At 35.8% G+C, this 23,982-nt stretch overlaps 1 protein-coding gene across 2 annotated transcripts in view; it reads left to right on the top strand.

The window, feature by feature from the left end:
• Window positions 1-23,982, top strand: part of cc2d2a (coiled-coil and C2 domain containing 2A) — a 128,520-nt gene that overhangs the window by 75,249 nt on the left and 29,289 nt on the right. For both annotated transcript variants that reach the window (XM_028801796.2, XM_051928676.1), the window contains exons 25-31: window positions 1,615-1,706; window positions 2,978-3,145; window positions 3,954-4,059; window positions 4,305-4,414; window positions 5,597-5,693; window positions 17,978-18,076; window positions 19,899-20,075. In XM_028801796.2, the coding sequence (XP_028657629.2) occupies window positions 1,615-1,706; window positions 2,978-3,145; window positions 3,954-4,059; window positions 4,305-4,414; window positions 5,597-5,693; window positions 17,978-18,076; window positions 19,899-20,075 (849 nt within the window). The remainder of the gene's footprint in view (window positions 1-1,614; window positions 1,707-2,977; window positions 3,146-3,953; window positions 4,060-4,304; window positions 4,415-5,596; window positions 5,694-17,977; window positions 18,077-19,898; window positions 20,076-23,982) is intronic.

The following is a 23,982-nucleotide window of genomic DNA, read 5'->3' as shown; positions in this document are numbered from 1 at the left end:
CTAGCACAAAATTACATAAAACTAGAGCAAAAAAACATGAAAATATGAGAGCTATTATTACTCGTGATGGTCAGTTCTGCCCAGTGGCCAGTCTCAGCAGCCCAGCCAGTAGTGTAGCCTACCAGGGGCGGCTCTAGGCTCGTGGCGGCCCTGGGCAGAGAAAGAATCGGTGGCCCCTTCGCCCGCCAATGTCAATATGGTATCTTATGCATGGCAGATGGCCACGTCCATTGCGGACACTGCATAGCCACCTCATGCTCATGACACACTTCTATATGCGCGTGTCCGTAACTTGAAAACCAAGTGGCGGACCATGATATTCTCATTATGGCAGAACGTTATAATACTACATATAGCTTAATGCACTGACTCGAGCGACATTAGTAAATACAGCGTACTAATTAACAAGAAACACAATGTTTTTTGGCCACATCGCCGTCAGCTGTGTGTCGTTATTTTCTCTTTCTGTTTTACATTCAATATATATTGGCGTTGCCGCCCTGTGCAGGTGCATAGTTTGCACATGTCTAAGGCCGCCCCTGCTGCCAAGCTGCTGCAGCCTAGCACTTCAGTTGCGACGTCGCAGCTCATGAAATTTGGACAGGGCTCGTGGCTATACTAGCAGATGACGTTTCCGGTACCGTAATGCCATGGGAAAACACGCTTTTGTCAGAAGGCAGAAGTAAGAAAAGTCAATAAGTAACGCTGAAGATGCAGAATGATTCAATCACAAATGATAGTAATCATTTTGTACAAGTTTAGTGCTAACTAGGATCTGTCATGCGGGCCGCACAGATTTCTGTTGCGGGCCATGTGTTTGACATGCCTGATGTACAGTATAAAATATAAATGTATGTATAGCTGTTTGGATCACATAAAATCTGTTTTATAGCTGCAACAGATTCCTCTGTCTTATTGTTATTATTATTATTGTTGCTTATTTCACTTGGAGTGGATCTTTTGCTGGTTGGCACATGGCTAAAGCAAATTATCGTACTACCAAGCTCATTGACATAGGCTCTACTTTCGCAATCATGTGATTTGACTGGTAATTAAATGTATTGTGCTAATGTATCTTTAAAGCACTGCATGTAAAACTACATATGGTGCAGTGTCTGCATGGTATACACTGCTTTTAAATAGATTTCAAAATTTGTAAGGGGAGGTACAGTCATACATTTTTATGTTTGGTAGACTTGGATTTTAGATTTAGAAAATATTGCTAATGGATTACTTTTCCCCATTTGTCACTCTGAAACATAATAAAGGAAATGGATTACAAACATTTTTTGTTTAGTGAAAGATGAACCCACATCTAGGAACTGAGCATAAGTTAGCAGGTATCAAAACTATTATGAAGGAGCGTGATTCCATATGGTATATTGTTATGTGTTCACTTGAAAACTAAAAATACACATGCATAATTTGAAGTATAAAAGTACAAAAGTCAGATGCCTTTAATTTATATGCAGTCAATCTAGAAGAAGTGCTTCAAATGAAGTAGAATATAGGTGTTGAAATTTACTTTCTTTTAAATTATGTAATCCTCTTACTGTTCCTATAAAAAGGCAGTTTTGTACATCACAATTTAGAACTTTATCTATTTTTGTTCAGGTTAGAGAAACTGTGATGAACAGATTCCTGCTTGCAAAGCATCATTATATCCTATCTGATGTTGTTATAGAAGAGGAGGTGCCAAGTATTGGGTAAACAAAGCTTGTTTCAATGATTTCAGAGTATTTTTAGTGCTTTTTTATTATTATTCTACTTCTTGAAATTATGTTCATTTTTATATATTTAATTTGATAAGGTGCTTTTTGCTATTCGTTGATTTCAGTCATTTTGTTTAAATGTTTTTAATTTCTTGCATTATTAAAATTCACTATATAAATTTGATATGCTTCTATATTTTTTATTTCTTATTATTTATATTGTCTTTTATTTCCTTTTTCTGCCTAATCTTGTGTGTTTAGTGGTGGGGGACCTGGGTATGTTTCTTTTTTCTTTGCTTGTTCTTTGTAGTATTTTGTTTCCTACTGTAGATGTACTTATTCATATGTATTTCTTATTTTATTATTTTATTGGTAGTTATAAATATTCAGTCTTAATACTGTAAGACTTTCCATATTTCCTTTCCCTGAAATTTTATTAGTCACTTGAGTGTTTATCCAAACTTAAAATTATCCTCACTGAAGTGACTGTATTTATTGCACTTTTTGATATAATAGTGTTGACATTTGCACAGTAAGTTGAAGTTAGTTCTACTGCTTGTATTTTTAGTAATATTCTATGAAAATACTAACCACTTCATGGTCTAAATTTATTTTTTAATATAACTGATTTGATATTATTCACAAAGAAAAGACCAAAATATAAAATTCAGATTTCTACATTTAATATTTTCATCCAGCTTGTATTGAAAATGGTGTGCATCCTTTATAGAGTAATACTGTATATTGTGTACATAAAAGCCTTTCAAGTGTATAAAGTGAAATTTGTCTTCTGAAAAAATTTTTATTCCAGTATTATGCATGTAATATTTTAAAACAAATAATCATTAATTAGATTACTTTAAAACCCAAAGCAAGAAAAGCAAGATGAAAGTGAGTCAAGAATTAATATAATTTATAACATTTTGTGTAACATTTTTAAACAAAATAACTTGGCAATGCATAATATACCTTCAAACAAAAACTTAAATTGTTGATTCAGTGGTTTTATTATATAAATCTTTTAATATCGCGATAGTAATCTTATTAGTACTAAATGTATAATGGAGAAAATCATGATGGATCCTTTATTAGAGTGAGTGCTTACTTTATTTCTAAAAATAACATGTATATCTTACTTGTAGTGTACTTTGATATAAATAAGATTCAGATGATGTTTACAAAAAATCATAATATAAAACATTGATGAACTGCATTTGTGACTAAAAATACAATATTTTAATTGTACTATTTGCCGTTGTTTTCAGAATTTTAGGAATAAACTTATTTAAGCTTGCTGAACCTAAGAGACCTTTAAAACCAAGAAGAAAGGAAAGGAAGAAAGTTACAGCTCAGAATCTTTCTGATGGTGATATTAAAATTTTAGTGAATGTTATTCGTGCTTATGATATCCCTATTCGGAGACCTATTGCAAGGTAAAGTACATTAAAATGACAGTTTTCAGTATTTTCTAAATGTTTACCTATTTCTGTCACTTTTTAGTTAGTACATATATAAATGCATTAATTGACTATATGATATAACTCTGTGGATTTACTTTTAAGTGCATTACAAGTTATTTATATTTACATACTCATCTGAAAAAAACTTTGGTTATTTAGAATACTCTGGCTAGTATTATCATTTGATTTGTTTCTTAGTCTGAGATTAAGAAGACCCCATACTTATCCACCAAAACAGATTAACTGCAGTAATATTTTGCAGATGCCTTTATTTTACTTTGTTTTTAAGAGTCGTTGCTGTTTTTAGCATATGATGTTTGTTAGTATAGCCATTTAAACTCATTTTGTTGTATATGAAAAGCCGAAGACAATAAGCAATTGTAGCAGAGGTGCTAATCCATCAAAGGACACGTTAATGCACATACCCTCTCACTCACTCACCTGGGTCAATTTAGAGTCATCAGTCAACCTAACCTACTATACTTGCCATTGGAGTGCTGGGGAGACGCAGGAGTACATGTAGGAGATGCATGTGAAAATAGGGTGATCATGCAAACTGCACAAAAGCAGAACTATGATCAAAGACTGGAACCCCAGACATTGAAATTGTGAGTTAATGCTTCTAGTCACAAAATAATGCTGCCTTTCCTGTTTTATTTATCATAATAAATATTTTACATACTCCGTGTTTAGTAAGAATTTTTATAGGGGCAAAAACAGAGATTGTCTCAGACTGATCACTCAGACAGACTAATCTTAAATACTTTATGTATTATTTCAGCAAAACATCAGCATCCACCAGACCTTCTAGGCCCTTTACTGAAACTCTTGTAAGTGGTCAGCCATCACAGAGTCCATCTCAGAATAATGACTGGCCAATAAATCAGGTAAGTACATATTTGAAATTCCAGACTTACTTTTAATTGTGCTATTTATTCAAAAATACAATTCTAAAGATGCTCTTCTTTTAAGGATTTCAACAGTAAATTAATCTCAGAGGTAAATTACTTCTATACATCATCGTCATGTTACAGTGTTTATAGTTGACAATAAGAAGGATATGTGTTAATGTGCTTGATAATTATAATTATGCCATAAAATCTTTACACCACCTTTACTTTTTTATGTTAAGGTTCTGGTTCGTCCATTTGTTGAAGTAACATTTCAGCGGACTGTACGCCACACAACAACAGCTGATGGACCAAATCCAAACTGGAATGAGGAATTAGAGCTACCATTTAGGTACTTACATAAAGTGTCTTCAAAATATGAAAATTTCCTGTCAGAAAAGTGGGCTTTCTGTGTTTTTCTTATGCTTTCGTAAATGTAGGTTGTTTTTTTTTTTTTAATATAGAAGGCGTATATTATAAACTTTGCTGTTGTTCAGGTTTGAGATCCTTTATTGCTGTTCTATAAACATTCAGGTCTTAAAAATGCAACAGTTTATTTGTTTATTTATTTATTTATTTAATCTCAAAAAGAATATATGCAGGCAGCACCATGATGTACTAGTTAGCCCAGCTGCCATATAGTTCCAGGAGGCTTCCTGTGAATTCTTACCTCATTCAAGTCTGTGTGGAGTCCCCCCATGTCTGTGTAGAAGTTCCTGTTAGGTACATACAAATCAGGTTATTTGTCTACTGTGAACTAGCCCAGTTTTATTTTGTAAGAGTGTGCCTTGCAATGATGGTAGCACCTCCAGGACTGGTTCCTGTCTTGTGCCCTGTACTGCTAGGGTAGGTTCCAGCACCTTACACCCCTTGTTTGGATTAAGCATGCCAGAAAATAGATGAATTTTACAATGATCATCAATTATATCATCTGGTTAACTTTGTGCTTTCATTATATTAGATCATTAGCTTGACTGTAATGTCCACTTGCTTATGATTATGTTTATTCCTGTTTCATCTTCTAAGCTAAACAATATGACATTAAAGACCTCATATCTGGAACAGCTGATTATTTCTTTTAGATCAATAGTAAAATTTACCTAAAGATGAATAACAGGAGGGTAAATATGTGATATTGGACATAATTAGCTTAAAAGAAGTGGTACACATTTTAATGTGAATATTGTCTTTATATATTTTTGACAATTTAGAATAGTCTATAGTTTTGGAACTTTTAAATCATTAAAAACACTAAAAAAGTTCTTTTCATAGTTCTTATTAACTTAATTAATATTTACAATCATTTACTGTACACCCAAATTGCATAATATTCTGAAGTTACAATGATAAACTTGAAATTCCATTAACTTTCCCATTGCTGAAATTCTTTTGTCAACCAAGAACTGTATTCCAAATGCAGCAAGTCACATTATCTGTATAAATTATCATGTTTCTTTAATTAAGGATGATATATAATTAAAGAACAAAAATGTTGTTTTGATCTAACATCACTGCACATTGTTTTTTCTTTCAGGGCCCCCAATGGAGATTACAGTACTTCTAGTTTACAGTCAGTGAAGGATGATATTTTTATCAATGTATTCGATGAAGTGGTATATGACATTGTTGAGGTATGCCCAGAACATATTGTTCAGAGTAGTCATTTATCTTAATAGTTAGAAATGACATTTAACCCATTTCAATACTGTATTATAAGGTAGATACTTAAAGTCTGTTTCTTTAATCAAATAAAAAACAACTTGCCTTTGCATACTTCTCTGAGAAAATTAACTCTTTGAGGGCTAAATATTTTTATAAAAACACAGTTTTCTGAAAAGCACCCAAAGCATGGGTCTCACACATAAATCAACATAAAATATCAGTTGCTGTGTGCTGTAGCCACCAGTTCACAGTCTCTTGTGTCTCAAGCCACTCACGGGCAGCATGACGGCTGGTAGGAATGCATGGCAGCAGCAATCGTGGTCACAGTGCAACACAATCTAGTTTGTATCTCATGTAATTATGAGTGGCGGTCTTCATCTCCACAAATGTGTTCGGCACCACGATTAGCTGGAGATCGATCAGCTGATGCCGGTACCTCATTTCGTTTTCGATATCGATCTCCAGATCACTTGCATCAAAATCGCAGTCCAAGTCAGAGTCCAATTCAGCAATAATATGCGAAACATCATTCTCTGAGTATTTTGCTTTCTGCATTGGATTCGATCTCTCGCCTGATGTCGAAGCCATTTTTGTCATTGTTTGCTCTTCACTACAACCGCAAGCACAGGGAATCTTGGTCAAACCAACGAAGCTAACTTTCCTTATAGCAAAGAGAGTCAAACTTAAACATAACGGCGAGTTTTGTCACCGTTTACAGTTGCTTACTGCTCTCAACCCCTCCTGTTGATAAATGTCCACCCTGAAAGAGTTAGAAAGAAACATGAGCAAATTATACTAAAATGTCTTGGCAATAATAACCTATTCCAGCCCTTTGTTTCACCATTTATAGAAATGTCTTATATCACAAAGCACAAAAATATCATGGTGTAGTGTTAGTTATAATAGTTAGAAAACATCCTTCTTTGAAAGTAGGCGCAACATATTGTATATATGTATATATGAATTTTTAATAATGCTTAGGATAGTCTGATCACACTGTCATTGTGGATTTTGAATACTCCCCTCATGTCCTTGCGATATTTTATCTAGCTACTTAATTTTTCATTTTAACACTCAAAAAGGATTGATTTTACAAGCAATGAAAAGGCACTTTTTCATTGGCACCTTTTCAAATTACAAGACAAGATGGTATTTTAGGCTTTCTTCTAGAAATTTAGGGCTTAATAACATTTTATTATACCAAACTGAGCAGAGCTTTAAGTTCACTAATAGGTATAGCTTAGTTTTTCATTGTATTTTAAGTTCACCAGTTTGTAAGGAATAGTCATTTGGCCTGTGTATAAACAATCTGTGACCTAGAATTTAGTATCAAAGCCTAGGGTTAATGTTAAATGTCACCATAATCATGAGGTTGTAGCAATTTCCTTTATGAGCTGCCTATGCAAAGCATGTGCATATTTTATTTGCTGCAAAATATAATACATCAAGAGTTATTTGTGATCATTTTTTTATAGATCTCTGTATGTGTAATAGATGTTTAGTTATAGTATTTCACAAAATATCTCCCTTGTTGTGATCACCTACTACCAATAACATAACAGACTACACTAATTCCCTTTTGAGATGGACAGTACTTGACTTGCCATCACCCACTGCCACTTTTGATTTATTCTTATTATTTGTATCATCAAAAATGAAGGTATTGTACAAATGAAGAAAATGATTGCATAAGAATAAACTTTTAATATGCAATATAGTTTAAATAGTTCAATCTAATTGTTCACAAAGTATTAACAAACACATTTGTCCTAATCATGTATCCCTTTCCTAACAAAAAAATTAAAAGCAAGGAAAACTAAATACTAATAATATTAATGAGTAGGCAATCTTAGATTAATTAAGTGGCTAGAAAATTTGCAGTATTTTGATGGCATTAACCGTTGCTATAAGGGTTTTATTTATGGATGTTGCTGACAATAGGTTGTTATGCATTGAAAGTTTTCTGAGCTTGGCTAAAGCAATTGTTTTGTGGTTTCAAGTGGATTATCATATATTTTTCCTATTTTTATGCTATGGGAGGGATTCTTCTAATTATGCAGCAAATAAAAAACATATGTCATTTTTGCACCCTCGAGTTTGTGCACATCACTTCTGACTCACTTAATGAAATTGTAATAAACTAATACTTGCATATAAATGTAAGTAAATTTAAATTTGAATGTCCAAACTAAAGTACAAAACATTACATTTTTTACATGTCTAATTATGCACATCTATTTCAGTACTCCGGTCGCTGGTTGGTGAGCAAGTGATCATGGATCCAATTGAGGATGACCCTAGCAAGGACCTTACACAGCACAGAGAGCAGTGTTATCCCCCTGTAGTTGCTGCAATCCAGGTGACCATCATTCCCTTTCCAGATAGGGACAACAAGTCCCGTTTTACAGTCAGTTGGAATGATACCCGTCTCCCAAATGGAAGCAAAGATTGCTTGCCGTGCAAGGACAGCCTTACCAACAACCTGGAAAAGTTCATCCCTGATACCACAGATCCCTGCAGCCTTCCCTACCCTCAGCTAGTTCACCACCTTTGTAATCTCAATGAGATTGGGTGGTTTACAGCTAATTAGAGGATCGGCCTCAAGAACCATGGACGCAGAGATGTCCAACATCCTAGGCAGAGGATCAGCTTTAAACAGGTGCTCAAAGTAGCCAGCCCAGCAGGTGACAATTGCAGCATCATCCATAAGGACTGTTCCATCACCCACCCTGAGATTCAAATGTGCGTAATGCTTCAATTCTTCTGTAAGCAGGACATGGGTTACTAGACCATAGATGTTGTGTCACTTACTCACAGAGTCCTCTAAAAAACGCCTCTTTATCTGGTCTCAGAGCCCACATAGCCGTCCCTCTCTATTCCTGGTACAGACTGGAGTTTCCATCAAGCCATGCTCTGTGACTCCTCTCAATAATATCCAAGATGCCCTGCGAGATGAAACGCATCCTTCTGGGAACACCGGCAACACCAACACAACCCTCATAGTCTTGTTATTGAAGGTTTCCAACATCACATTAGGATCAGCAGTCAAACCCAAGTCTGCAAGTTCTTCGCACAATCCATGGCAAACTCAATTGAAACAGCCTGATCTCGGAGTCTGACTATGTCCAGCCTCATTCTTCTAGTAGGTGGTAGCCTACTGGACCTAAGCTGGATCTTCAGGGTAGCAACAACAAGTCTGTGATCAGAGTTCACAAACTGGGCACTTCTTAAGACCCTGCAGTTCTATAGAAGCCTCCAGCGTCTGCCCAAAAGGATGTGGTCAATCTCCTGCACCGCCAGTATTGGAGTACCAAAACCTTTTGCAACATCAAAGAACATGGAGCCACTTTCACCATGGTCTCCAGACCTATGGGGACCGACACAATCCTCATAGCCAGCCCTGTCAGGGCCAGTGACCGCACCGAAGTCACCCATGTCCAGAAGAATGTCACCTTGCGGGCACCCATCAACTACCGAGCAAAGTTGCAAATAAAATCTCTCCCTCACCAAGACATCACTAACCATGGTCAGAGCATTCATTGAGACAACAGACCAGTCACCCACAGACTGCCTTAATCTGAGTCTCATAATACACTTGTACTAAGGAGCAAAATCGGACACCATAGGAAGGAGCCGATCCTTCACAACAACAGCTACCTCCTGAGTATGACAACCATCAGAGCAACCAGACCAATAAAAGGTGTATCCACCTACAAAGATCTGCCCAACACTCAGAGAGTTCTGCCACTGAAATGCGGACCTGATGAAGCTCCTTCGACAGCAGATGAAGACAAGTTCCAATCCCCAACAGGCCTGACCCCATTGGCTTTCCAACGGTTTTGACTCTTCCAGGAATAAGGCTCTCGAGGGCTTTTCCACATCCCCTTCATAATGTGAACAGCCTTCCTATGGGCAACTACAACAGAGCTACTCATGCGGAGAGCAGAAAGGAGTCCTGATGCCGTTTCAGAGCTGTGTAAAGTTTTTTACGGTGGCTGGAGTGCCAATCCTGCTACCAACCCCCAAGGTTTCCCTGCAAGTTGGAGGAATGTTTGCAGGGATGGATGCAGTTTAATGTCATACCTAGGACAGAATTTTAGGTAACATAGGATCTGTGATCACTTGCTCAACTACCAGCAACTGGAGCAGTCTGGTTTTACTCCTAAGATGTCTACCATTGACCGCATCCTGGCATTGAGGGTTCTCATAGAGCACAAACACGAATATAGAAAGAGTTTCTTTGCAGCCCTTGTCTATTTTTGTAAAGTGTTCGACTCAGTTGATCAAGCTGCCCTGTGGGACATCCTGACACTTCACGAGATTCCCCGTCAGTTTGCTGAATATTATGGCTGGCCTGTTCACTGGTACTGTGAGTGCTCTGCAGAGTGGAGGCAGAACCACTACGTTTTTCTCAGTTGATTGTGGGGTTTGTCAGAGGTGTGTTCTTGCTCCTACTCTGTTCAGTGCTTACATGGACTGAGTGTTGGGCAGGTTTATGGAGTCCAGCGGCTGTGAGGCATCTTTTGGTGAAGAAAGATTCACTGATCTTGACTTTGTCAACAATTGTGTGATCTTCGTGTAGTCGATTGAGGCTCTGTTTGATGCTCTTGAGAGATTGAGTGAGGAGTCTGATTGTCTTGGTTTGCAAGTGTCCTGGATAAAAACCAAGATCCAGGCCTTTAATGACCTCTTGGCCACAGCCATCAGCAGTGTGTATATGGATACAATATCAACCTTGTCAAGAGGTTTACATACTGTGGCAGCAACATAAATGTCTCTGGTGGCTTGTCCTATGTAGTCAGTAGACAGATTGGGAGAGCTTGGGGGAGGTCATGAGGTCACTGGCAAGGGTTGTGTGGCACACCAGATATCTTTGTAAAAGGACAAAGGGCCAAGTGTTTAGAGTCCTGGTGCTTCCTGTTTTGCTATATGATTGCGAGACATGGACTCTGTCCAATGACCTGAGACGAAGACTAGATTCCTTTGGTACTGTGTCTGTTTGGAGAATCCTTGGGTACCACTGGTTTGACTTTGTATCAAACGAGAGGTTGCTCACAGAGTCCCAAATGAGGCACATTACCTGCATTTTGAGGAGGCATCAGTTACGGCACTAAGACCATGTGGCGTGATTCCAAGAATGTGATCCAGCTCTCAGGATCCTCATTATTGAGGACCTGAGTGGCTGGACCAGGCCAAGGGTACGCCCACATAACATCTTTCTACAGCAGATAGATAGTCATTTCTGGGAGGTGGGCCTGGACTACATGTCTTCCTGGAGGTTTGCAACCAGGATCCCAAACTGTTTTGTCGTGTGGTAACCCATCTGTTTATTTTGTCTCATTTGCTTCTAATTAAATAATTTATGAAATATCAAATTTTTAATTTAGCAAAATTTTAAAAAAATATGACATATTGGACTATTAGTCAACAAGACGAACAATCATCAAAAGAAAACTTGGTAGTGTGATATAACACCACCCAAAGCAATTTAGCACAGAAACCTCCCTGTAAAAGAGGTCCCTACAGGATCACCATACTTTATGGTTGTGTGTACCTTAAAGAAAAAAAGTAAGGTACAGAAGATGCAGGGAGTTCCAAAGATAGGAAAAGGTTGGAAGACAAAAAAAAATCAAGAGTAAATGTATAATTTAGGGCAGAGTGGTGGCTCTGAGGCTAAGGATCTGCGCTGGTATCCCGAAGGTTGCTGGTTCGAATCCCCGTCACTGCCAAAAGAGATCTTACTCTGCTGGGCCCTTGAGCAAGGCCCTTAACCTGTAATTGCACCAGAGGCGCTGTACAATGGCTGACCCTGCACTCTGACCCCAAGGGGTATGCGAAAACTAACAAATTCCTCATAGAAGAAATTGTATAAGGAGAAATAAAGAACAAAAAAAAATAATAATTCAGACCATCAGTTATTTAACTCATAATCAAATGCACAGCGGCCTGCAATTTGTTTATATTAGAGCCAGATGAACAATTGATCCACTAAAAGCTCAAGTAAGGTTGAGTTAAAAAAAATAGGATTTCCAGAAAATTAAAGAGGGGTTTTTCAGCAAGTGGCTAGGAAAAACTTAACAGCAATTGTTCCCAGAGAAAATGCACTCTGCTGGATAAAAGTAAGGGGAAGAGCAGAAAGGTCCAGATGAAGAAATATGTGAGGCAGAAAAGAAATGTTAACAAAGAGAGTGGGGTACAATCCAAAAATATATGAAGAAATATGTCAAAAATATCTAAGGAAAAAAACATATATAAAGGATAAGCATCTAAATTAATTCCATAAATATGAAAGGCATAAGGTATAGGCGATGTATCAATTTTAAGTGAATATGCTGATAGTTTCAGGTAGTGCTGGGCAGTACAGTAATCCCTCGCTATATCGCGCTACGACTTTCGCGGCTTCACTCTATCGCGGATTTTATATATAAGCATATTTAAATATATATCGTGGATTTTTTGCTGGTTCGTGGATTTCTGCGGACAATGGGTCTTTTAATTTCTGCTACACGCTTCCTCAGTTGGTTTGCCCAGTTGATTTCATACAAGGGACACTATTGGCAGATGGCTGAGAAGCTACCCAACCACAGCGCGTATTATGTATTAAATAAAACTCGTCAAATATATTGTGAGCACGGGGGCTGTTCGCACCCCTAGAGGACACGGCCGCTCCTCATAAAACGCTGAAAGATTACCTTCACAGTGCTCCCTTCTTTGCTGGGCTTACATGTGGCTGCTTTGCAAGCGATATGCTTCCCGCATGGTGCTTCCCATACTTAAAAGATCAAACAGCACGTATTGATTTTTGATTGTTTGCTTTCCTCTCTCTCTCTCTCTCTCTCTCTCTCTCGCTCTGACATTCTCTGCTCCTGACGGGAGGGGGTGTGAGCAGAGGGGCTGTTCGCATACTGGCCTAGAGGATACGGACGCTCCTCTAAAAAATGCAGAAAAATGCTTGCTCCCTTCCTTGCAGCTACTTTGTCCCGGCGGTGCTTCGCATACTTAAAAGCCAAACAGCCCTATTGATTTTTGACTGTTTGCTTTTTTCTCTCTCTCTCTCTGACGCACACTCCTTTGAAGAGGAAGATATGTTTGCATTCTTTTAATTGTGAGACGGAACTGTCATCTCTGTCTTGTCATGGAGCGCAGTTTAAACTTTTGAAAAGGAGACAAATGTTTGTTTGCAGTGTTTGAATAACGTTCCTGTCTCTCTACACCCTCCTGTGTTTCTGTGCAAATCTGTGACCCAAGCATGACAATATAAAAATAACCATATAAACATATGGTTTCTACTTCGCGGATTTTCACCTTTTGCGGGGGGGTCTGGAACGCAACCCCCGCGATGGAGGAGGGATTACTGTATACTGGTTCATACCGAAAACCGTTTTTTATTTTTTTTATGATACGGATTTTTCTTATACCGCAACACCGGTTTAAATTGCCTAAACGACGTTCGGAACATGGCGCAGCGGGAAACTGTTCAAATGGGGACCTTTTTCACTGCTACACTGCTAAACACAGATTTGTTGCGCGGGGGCTCTTTTTCACTGCTACACCACTACATAGGTAGTGGTGGTGTAGGTATTGCGCGGTGAAAATGGACAGAGAACATTCCGAAACTGAAGCCGACGATAAAGTTGAACATGATGACACAGAAGAACTTTTGCCGAAAAAAAGGAGTCCGTTGCCTGGAGATACTTTAGTTTTAAAAGGTCAGATGTGTAAATACTGTTTCTATACTACTGGATAATACTGCAAGCCAAGTTGTACTTGTTTTATTTGTTTTCAATATAGTGTAATGTACCTGGGTACTGTGTAATAGTGTGACGACATGTTGACTTTATTCTCGACATTTCTACTTTATTCTCGCCGTTTATGTCAATATTAAAGTCGACATGTTGACTTTATTCTCGTAATTTGTCATTAAAGTAGAACATCGTAAGCTAAACTTCATCATAAAATGAATATTTAATTTACTAGATTTTCTCAAACCCCGTCCTAAGTTATATAGCACATTAAATGCTTTGTGTTAAGTGTTCTCCGAGATTCTTAAACTGACTTCTTGCACTAAGAGGAGGCGCCGGCAGCGATCGCCGCACAGAATACATTCACTTCATGATCTTCCTGCTCTCTGAACATTTAGAATGCTAAGATAAATACTTAATATAATTTTCATGGTGAAATGCATTAAAGCATGCATTAATCATATGGGGGCACAGAGGCGTGGAGGTTGCACTGCTGCCTCGCCACAAAGGTGTCTTGGGTGTACCCTGCCTTGCATTTGCATGTTTTTCTGGTGGGTTTACTCGGCGTGCTTCAGTTTCCTTTCAAAGTCATGTAGGATGGGGGGTTTTGTTATGCTATATTGACCCTGCTAGTGTATGTTTTGCTTGTATTCATCCTGCGATGTGCTGGCGACTCGTTCAGAGATGGGCGCAACTCTGAATGGATGGCATAATTAAACATGTATAACGAAGATATTTTTAAAGTTCTAAACACTCCATGGGCTAAGTTTATAACTAGTTTTAATTTCACAAAGACGTTTATCGTGTGGTGATTGGTTATGTGGAGAAAGAAAAAGGAAGGATAGGAACTGGGGTTTTGGTACGTCAGATAGAGACAGCATGCATGCAATAAAGATAGCCCGCTCAGAAGAACATGCATTGAATTCTGTGTTTGTGTCTTCGACCACCAGATCACAAACCCAACATTTACACAATATTTAAGTTAAACCTGTGTGATAGCCATTCATACATCCAGTTTTTTGGAGCTTCGTCACACCTGCCATAAAGTTCTCTACACTGAACATACACCTGGGGACCCCTTACTGCGAGGGAGCAGCACTACCGCCTCACTACCGTGCATGTGTAATACCTGCTTTAATGCATTTCATCATGAAAATGATATCAAGTATTTATCTTAGCATTCTGAATTTTCAGAAAACAGGAATATCATGGAGTGAATGGATTCTGTATGGTGCTCGCTGTCTCCTCTTAGTGCGGAGGAAGTCAGTTTAAGAAGCGTAGTGATTAACAACTGGTTCGGGGAACGCAACACAAAGCATTTAATGTGCTGCATTAATTTATGACGGGGTTTGACAAAATCTAGTAAATTAAACATTGATTTTAGGAAGCAGTTTAGTTTATGACATTCTACTTTAATTATGAAGTAAACTATGAGAATAAAGTGGAAATGTCGACTTTAATCTCAACATAAACGGCGAGAATAAAGTGGAAATGTCGACTTTAATCTCAACATAAACGGCGAGAATAAAGTGGAAATGTCGACTTTAATCTCGACATAAATGGCGAGAATAAACTGGAAATGTTGACTTTATTCTCGACATAAACAGCGAGAATAAAGTGGAAATGTTGACTTTATTCTCGACATATAGTTTGGTTTTTTCTTCCCTGTGTCCGTATTGTTTTTTTCTTCACCGTGGCCCTAATACGATTCCGTAGGGCTATACCACAAATAGCATTATAAATGCAAGTTGCAGGTTTATTATTTATGCATATAGCTGAGCTTGAAGCAAGATCCATATTAATGCAGTTTGCCTAAATGATGGTTCAGTTGGTAAAGATGTCATCACCAAGTTGCACTTGTTTTATTTTATTTTAATTTGGTGAATACTGTGTAATGCACCTGGGCTTGAAGTCTTGAAGTAATAGTGCAACTATCAGTAATAATACTATTATTTATTTTATTGTTATTATTTATTAGTTTAAATATTATGCAGTTTAATGATGATAAAGTTGTTTAAAAAGTCGTGTCAGTGGACAGAGATTGTTAACATTAACAGAAAGTGTAGTTGGTTTACAAAAAATATTTACTATTTATTGCTTTTCTAAGACATATTCAGTGCAATACAACTTTTGACAAGCACTTCTGGATATTTTACTAAGTCTAAATGCCTCTTTGTATGGTTGAAAATATGTTGTCAAAGTTATAGTTTAAGTTTTTGCAAAATTTGTTCAATAAAAAGGTTCTATATTTTGACTGCATCTGTCATGCAATGTGATACCTTCTCCATTAGTGCCACCCCCTTGAAAACTATCACTTTATGGGGCAATGCAAACCTGTATTAATACTTGTGTGCACATTAAAATGTTTTTTTTGTACAATGTACAATACTCTTGACAGTGGAATAGGTTATTCTTAGCCAGTAATTGCAGTGGAAAATGTGGTTAACATCCACTCATGCATGGGGAACAAAATACCGTTGAATACCTTGAAACCGGGATAATTTAGAAAAATACCGTGATATAGAATTTTGGTCATACCGCCCACCCCTAGTTTCGGGTTTTATAGGATGCAGGGATTTTATTGAATGTATTTTTCAAAGACAAGTTTGGGGATGGGACTTGCACTTCCAAACAAATAAAAGTAATGGTAAAGGTATAGCAGATGCCTTCTGCAGAGGAACATATAAGGATGTCTCTGGTTTTGATTTTGAAGATAATAATCACAAATATTACCATTTGCATTAAGGACTGACTGGAGATGGGAGCAGGAAAAATAAAAAGGGGGAACAAAAAATGACTGAAACAACACAAGTCTGGTATCATTACAGATCTTACCTAGTGTCTTAGTACATTTTTCAGTTGTGGGTGGTAAAAAATCTGTTTGCCACCAATACAGAGAACAGTATTGCAGAAGATATGGGTGTGTTAGTGCTAGTCCAGATTAGAGTCAAAACTATTCTCCACATTTTGAACAATTTTGTGTGTGATTTCTCCATGTCTCTGTCAGTTTTCTTCATGCGTTCCAGATTTCCTCCCATATCCCACAAATGTGCATGTTTTTGATGATTCTGAATTTGACAAGTGTTAATGGTCCCACCTTGGGCAGCTTCTTGTCTTGTGCCCAATACTGCTGTTATGTATTAATGCCGCCCAAGACCCAGAACTAGATTAAGCATATTTGAGTACAGTATATTAATAGTTTTTACCTTTGATTAATGCATGATTCTGACTAAACAGCCTGACACTCACTTGGGCATCCTGCAAACATTCACTTCTGGTTTTCTTTACAGTAATGTCAACATGAAAAATCAGACCCCAAGAACTCAAGGATTAGATTTGTTAGATTCTTGTTTTAACATCTTTATCATCAGACCATAAAAATTATAATGTGTCTTTCTGCTACCTAGCCATTATAGTTTATTTAAGTATATATAAAATCAACAATGAATGCAAAAGATGAGTACATAGTAGGCCTCAGCATTACCATATTTTGTTAGTTTTGGTTATTTTAATGTGGAAGATAACAGCAAAAGTAGTCAAAATAATAGCAAAGCAATTTTGACTCATATAATATTGACCTACTCTATACAAAATAATTCTTTAACTGTTATTCCATTTTGTATAAGCTACAATTACTAATGCATTTACATTAACAATAAAGAAATGCCTTACTACACAATCTGGAGCAGTTTTCATCCAATGCGTTTACAATGGTGAGTTAGCATGGTGAAGCATAACTACATATTTTCATATACGTGTCAAACAAACAACCATCAAGGGTTTATATATATATATATATATATATATATATATATATATATATATATATATAAATAAAGTGGTGTGGTATAATAATGTCATTGAGGCAAGAAAAGTTGATACTGTATTTCAAATTTGAATAGTTATTGATTAAATCTGGTTCTATTTATAGTTTTAATATACAACTATATAGTTATGATATAGTGATATAATATACAATTTTATATACTTCTTTCTTTCTTTCTTTCTTTCTTTCTTTCTTTCTTTCTTTCTTTCTTTCTTTTAGATGTTGTAGAAAAAACTCCTAGATTAATTTTTCTTTGGCCTATCTCAACTTGTATACATCTTAATTATACTGGTTTTCTTTTTCAATGAAAAAATCTCATATAGTCTGGGAGAGTTTGATTTTTGCTTTCAAATGTTATTTTAGGAGGGTTTATATAAGAATATGCCAGTCACACAAATTATAGCAGAATAATAAATACAATATACTAATTAAGTTTAGTATGAAATATTTCTGTTTTATTCATTCATTAATAGTGATCCAATGTAGTCAATCACTGGTACCTAACCAATGTATATACTTACAGTGGGAACTAAAAATATGCATTTTTATTGTAAGTAAATAAATTATCTATTTTGTTATCTACCTAAAATAAATCCTTTACAACATCTGAAAACATATTGATATTGACTAAGTTTTAATTTTACTTTTTGTAATGAAAATATTTTAACAATTATATTTTTCCTAGGATAACAGAGAGAGGGGTGCAGGTATTCATACTAGAATTGAACGCCATTGGTTGGGATCTGTTAAGATTCCATTTACCACCATTTATTTTCAGTCACGGGTAAGAGTTCATAATTGTTTCTTTGTAAGCTGTATTTCAAATTAGAACTTTCTATGTTCCCTGTGTAACTTTTTTATGTCTGTCTGAAAATGAATGCAGATTGCAAGAATATATAGAAATGTAACGTGTGAAAATAACATACCTCAAAACAGTTGATGTTTGCCATTGAGATTCTAATTGGTTTGTGATTCATAGTACAGTTGTCTGAGGACAAATATTGTAGATAATTTTGGATAAAATGTATTAATGATTTTACTTGCAAATTCAGTATTTTGCCCATTCCTAATTATGAAGTAATTGATACCTCATTTCTTATTATGACATACAGTAATTGATACCTGAATGCTATGTGAATTGATACCTGAATTCCTGTGTGGTCACTAGAAAATTACAGCTAAAATTATTGCCTGTAAAAGTGGAGTGAAAATCATAATGATGAAGGTGTGAATCTTAAAAACATAACTTTTTTCAGCTTATCTCCATGTAACACATAAATGCTTACTACATTCCAATAACATTTAGTAAGCCTACTTCTGAAATTTCTTGTGTCAACCCTTTGATCATTCTGTGTTGTTTGCCATGTTTTCTGCTTTGTTCATTGTTAATTGTCATTTTTTGGATGTAATTTATGGAGAAAAATGGCACAGAAAAGTGAATTAACAAGAAAATTGTTATGACAAAAATATGAATATTTCGAAATTTCTTATGAAAGTAAATCTCACACTACTGCTCCTTTCTAAGTGCAGAATAAGAGAAGAATAAAGACCAGCTAATTAAACATTGAGATCAGTATGAAGTAAAATATATCACTGATTGTGAAATTGGTTGGAATAAAAACCTGCAAAAAACCTTCTCCTGGACTGGAAATTACTGTTCTGAGGAGTTACACCAAGTTTACTGCTTTTATCAAAAAAGATATTAATAAAGGATAGGTTTTTTTATTCCTTAATTTTAATAGGACACTGCTGGAAATATATGTAATTCCTAAAAATTCTTTGTAAACAATGTTAGCCGCGTGAATTTGGGAATGACCTAGTTTGATTAGTGATATCAATTATTCTAATGGTAAATATTAATTTTTATATGAAGCATTTAAATAGCCAAAAACTTCTCATATGTCATTCATTGTGATAATTGCAGACATAATAGCTTTAAATGTGTAATGCTTGTCATGAAATTTACATTCATATGATAAGAGAGCAATGGTTTGTTGCTGCATACCAACTGGACTCCTACATTACGTGCATATCCAGCTTGATTTTTTTAGGTTACCATAGGCACATTGGCTATGAAACATATTTCCTTGTATTAATGTGGATAAATATTTAATTTATGCCTCATTTGTGTAGCTGAGGCAGTTATTAAAATATAATGTTAATCATAAATATATGTAACATAGGACTCAGAAGTTAACCAAATAACATGTTTCAGTAATTTTGCTTTCTCATGGCAATGACATTCATACAATGTAAACATTAATGTGTTATAGATTGTAGCCTAGATGGTACCACTTTAATTTTGACTGAATTTAATTTTATTTTATATATACCAAGATGGCAAAGTGTTCATTATTGCTTGCATATCTGTACAATATCTTGGCAATTTTATTAAATTGTATATTGTCTACTAATTTCAGTTCTCAGTGATCTTTAACTATTAGATATACAGAAAGGGTAAATGTTTTCTTTGTTTTGTATTAACTAAGTGTTTTCTCCCATTCATTTTGTGCTTTTTTCTACAAATGTTGTTGCTTTTTGCCGTTTATTGTTTGTATGTTATTAAATTAATACATCTCAGCTGTTCTTTTGTTTTTGATTTTTAGATTGATGGGACATTTAAGATTGAATGTCCTCCTGTTTTATTGGGTTACAGTAAGGAACGCAGCCTGGGTAGTGAAGGAGGTTATGATGCTGTGAGAAGTCTTAGTGACGGTTGCTACCTAACACTTTTCATTACCATTGAACCTCAGCTTGTGCCAGGGGAAATGGTGAGAGAAAAGGTAAGTTTTGTAATTACTATAAATTTTTATTTTGTTCTTAAAATCTAGTCAAAGTTATACTGTTGTAGAGATGAAGCAAAGTCTTCATGACAGCATAGGTTAAAAGCAAAATGTTTCTGTACTTAGACATTGAAAAAAGACCAAATGTGAAGAATCTTCTTTAAAAAAGGATAAAAAACATGTAAATGTGTGTAAGCATTGTAGCATTTTTAAATCTAAAATGATACAAAATAATTCAGCTGGCAGTATCGAGTGGTTTTCTAATTTCTAACTCTTGTTCACTACAAGTTGTAAAACTGCACTTAAGGAGATACTTTTTTCAGTTTCAATATAAAGAATTTTTGCCAAGGGTGAAGTTTGTACTTATTCTCAAATAGCTCTGCATTAATTGTACAGTTGTGGTTGAAAGTTTGTGAACCCTTTAGAATTTTCTATATTTATGTATAAGTCTGACCTAAAACATCATCAGATTTTCATTCAAGTCCTAAAAGTAGATAAAGAGAAACCAGTAAAACAAATGAGACAAAAATATTATACTTGGTCATTTATTTATTGAGGAAAATGATCGAATATTACATATTTGTGAGTGGCAAAAGTATGTGAACCTCTAGGATTAGCAGTTAGTTTGAAGGTGAAATGAGAGTCATGTGTTTTCAATCAATGGGATGACAATCAGGTGTGAGTGGGCACCCTGTGTTATTTAAAGAACAGGGATCTATTAAAGTCTGCTCTTCACAACACATGTTTGTGGAAGTGTATCATGGCACGAACAAAGCAGATTTATGAGGACCTCAGAAAATTAGTTGTTGATGCTTATCAGGCTGGAAAAGGTTACAAAACCATCTCTGAAGAGTTTGGACTCCACCAATCCATAGTCAGACAGATTGTGTACAAATGGAGGAAATTCAAGACCATTGTTACCCTCCCCAGGACTGGTCTACCAACAAAGATCACTCCAAGAGCAAGGCGTGTAATAGTCGGCGAGGTCACAAAGGACCCCATGGTAACTTCTAAGCAACTGAAGGCCTCTCTCATATTGGCTAATGTTCATGTTCATGAGTCCACCATCAGGAGAACACTGAACAACAATGGTGTACATGGCAGGGTTGCAAGGAGAAAGCCACTGCTCACCAAAAAAAACCTTGCTGCTCGTCTGCAGTTTGCTAAAGATCATGTGGACAAACCAGAAGGCTATTTGAAGAATGTTTTGTGGACGGATGAGACCAAAATAGAACTTTTTGGTTTAAATGAAAAGCGTTATGTTTAGAGAAAGGAAAACACTGCATTCCAGCATAAGAACCTTATCACATCTGTGAAACATGGTGGTGGTAGTATCATGGTTTGGGCCTGTTTTGGTGCATCTCGGCCAGGACATCTTGCCTTCATTGATGGAACAATGAATTCTGAATTATATCAGAGAATTCTAAAGGAAAATGTCAGGACATCTGTCCATGAACTGAATCTCAAGAGAAGGTGGGTCATGCAGCAAGACAACGACCCTAAGCACACAAGTCGTTCTACCAAAGAATGGTTAAAGAAGAATAAAGTTAATGTTTTGGAATGGCCAAGTCAAAGTCCTGACCTTAATCCAATCGAAATGTTGTGGAAGGACCTGAAGCGAGCATTTAATGTGAGGAAACCCACCAACATACCAGAGTTGAAGCTGTTCTGTACGGAGGAATGGGCTTAAATTCCTCCAAGCCGATGTGCAGGACTGATCAACAGTTACTGGAAATGTTTAGTTGCAGTTATTGCTGCAAATGGGGGACACACCAGATACTGAAAGCAAAGGTTCACATACTTTTGCAACTCACAAATATGTAATATTTGATCATTTTCCTTAATAAATAAATGACCAAGTATAATATTTTTGTCTCATTTGTTTAACTGGTTTCTCTTTATCTACTTTTAGGACTTGAGTGAAAATTTGATGATGTTTTAGGTCATATTTATGCATAAATATAGAAAATTGTAAAGGGTTCACAAACTTTCAAGCACAACTGTATGTTGTGCAAGTCATTCTCATCATTTTCTTTACTTTCAAATTCACTTTCATTCTTCTGTCTATGATGTTGGAAATGCTTCCGCCAATTATAAATATAATGCAATAACATATATTTCTTAACTTCTTTGGCCTTTGTTATTTTAAAGTTTCAAGATTGTATATTTATTTTTGCTTTTAAAAAACTAGTTTGTTTCACATCTTCTTTAAAATTTTACTTTGCTGTTACTTCATACTGGAGGCGAAATGGCAAGTTTTGGTTCTGTTACAGTCATCCTGAAGAATGAGAAAGACATTTGACCAATGAGGATTTTACTAGTTGGTTAAAAATCTGAAGATAGCCATTTTTTTCTATAAAACAAGTTATATTTTGTAATATTCTTGAGTAGTGAATCTATTTGTAAAGTGAGTGAGCACCTAGTAGTCCAAAATAACACACTCATCTTATGTACATTAAAGATCACAGGTAAATAAATATATGGCAATAAATTAGAATCAAAAAATACTATGACCCAGAAACATTCATGAGACCATTTCTCAAATGTAATTAACATATGCATCCTTTATATAGAGTTTTGATTAAAACTAGGTTGAATTTTCCTTTAATGTGTCAAAAATATCCATTTTAACTGTAAATCACCTGGCTATCTGTCCTAGCATTTGTTTTTGCAAAATGATTCCTAACAAACTAATTTAGGACTTTGTTGGGTCATAATATTAAGAACTGATAATCCCAACAGACTCTTCTACAGTGTGGAGATTGTCATAGTTCTTTAAGGATTGATCTTTTGTTGCTGCAGTGGTAGCTAGTACCATTTAAAAGAGCTTAAGTACATTGGAAACACTGGGGCTCTGTGCAGAGAAGCGTAGTGCTTCATTTGATGATACGTTATTTTTCCAAGACTTGGCTCTGTGATCATCTGATGCTGCTAACTATATGTTAAAATAAGTCATCCATCTATTTTCTTACTCGCATATCCAGTTTAGGGTCGAGAGAAGCCTGAGCATATCCCACTAGAAGCAAAGTCAGAACCTGCAATGAAAAGGATGAGTTTAAAAAAATAATTAAATGCACAAGTAATTAATTTATGTGTGTTAAATTGTTACCAAATACAATAATAATCTTATTGTAATCATCAAAATTATTGTTTTCACTTGGATCTGCACAGGGACCTTTCAGCTCTGCTTTCGTTTCACCTTAGTCTTCATGTGAATTGCTTTTGTCTAACAAAGGAAAATTAAGAATCTAATGTTTATTTTTGGTTTATTGCCTCAATGTATTGTTTCAATGCATGACTTTATTTTACTTTCTGCTGCCTTCTATAGATGAATGAAGTGCAGGTAAATGTTTTTGTGACACAGTACTGTGCTTTGTGATGTGTGTTACTGTTATTCCTGCCTTTTGTGTGACAAATGATTTTTCAGTTGTATAATTTCATAATAGTTAAAAAAGATAAACAGGTGTTTCCAGTTTTGTAGTTTTTTAGCCAGTAAGATGAAGCTTACAATACAGCATTTATTGTATCTGTTGGACAGTGGGAGTAGAAAATAAGCAACATCCCCTCCCTTCACTGCAACTACAATTTGCTGTGCTGAAAAGTACGGTTACAGCATATTTCAACTGGATTTTTTGTATGGTTAACAATACATGCTTCACATTTATTATAAAAGTAAATTAAAAAACATGAAAAATCCAGTACACCAACTTTATATTATATCTATAAATAATTGCAGTGAAAGATATGACCAGAATCCTATACAGTCAAAATGTGTGTGTGATATATTGTGTATTGCTTTGTGTACTCAAATAAATATGTTACGTTGAAAAAGAAATTGCTCCATCTGACTATCTGAATTAATGTATACTTTTCACAGTGAAATTAGTAGTTACTATTTTAGATTGTA

This window comes from Erpetoichthys calabaricus, chromosome 5 (genome assembly GCF_900747795.2).
Source record: "Erpetoichthys calabaricus chromosome 5, fErpCal1.3, whole genome shotgun sequence".
Lineage (NCBI taxonomy): Eukaryota > Metazoa > Chordata > Cladistia > Polypteriformes > Polypteridae > Erpetoichthys > Erpetoichthys calabaricus.
This window is presented reverse-complemented; position numbering and strand designations above follow the sequence as displayed.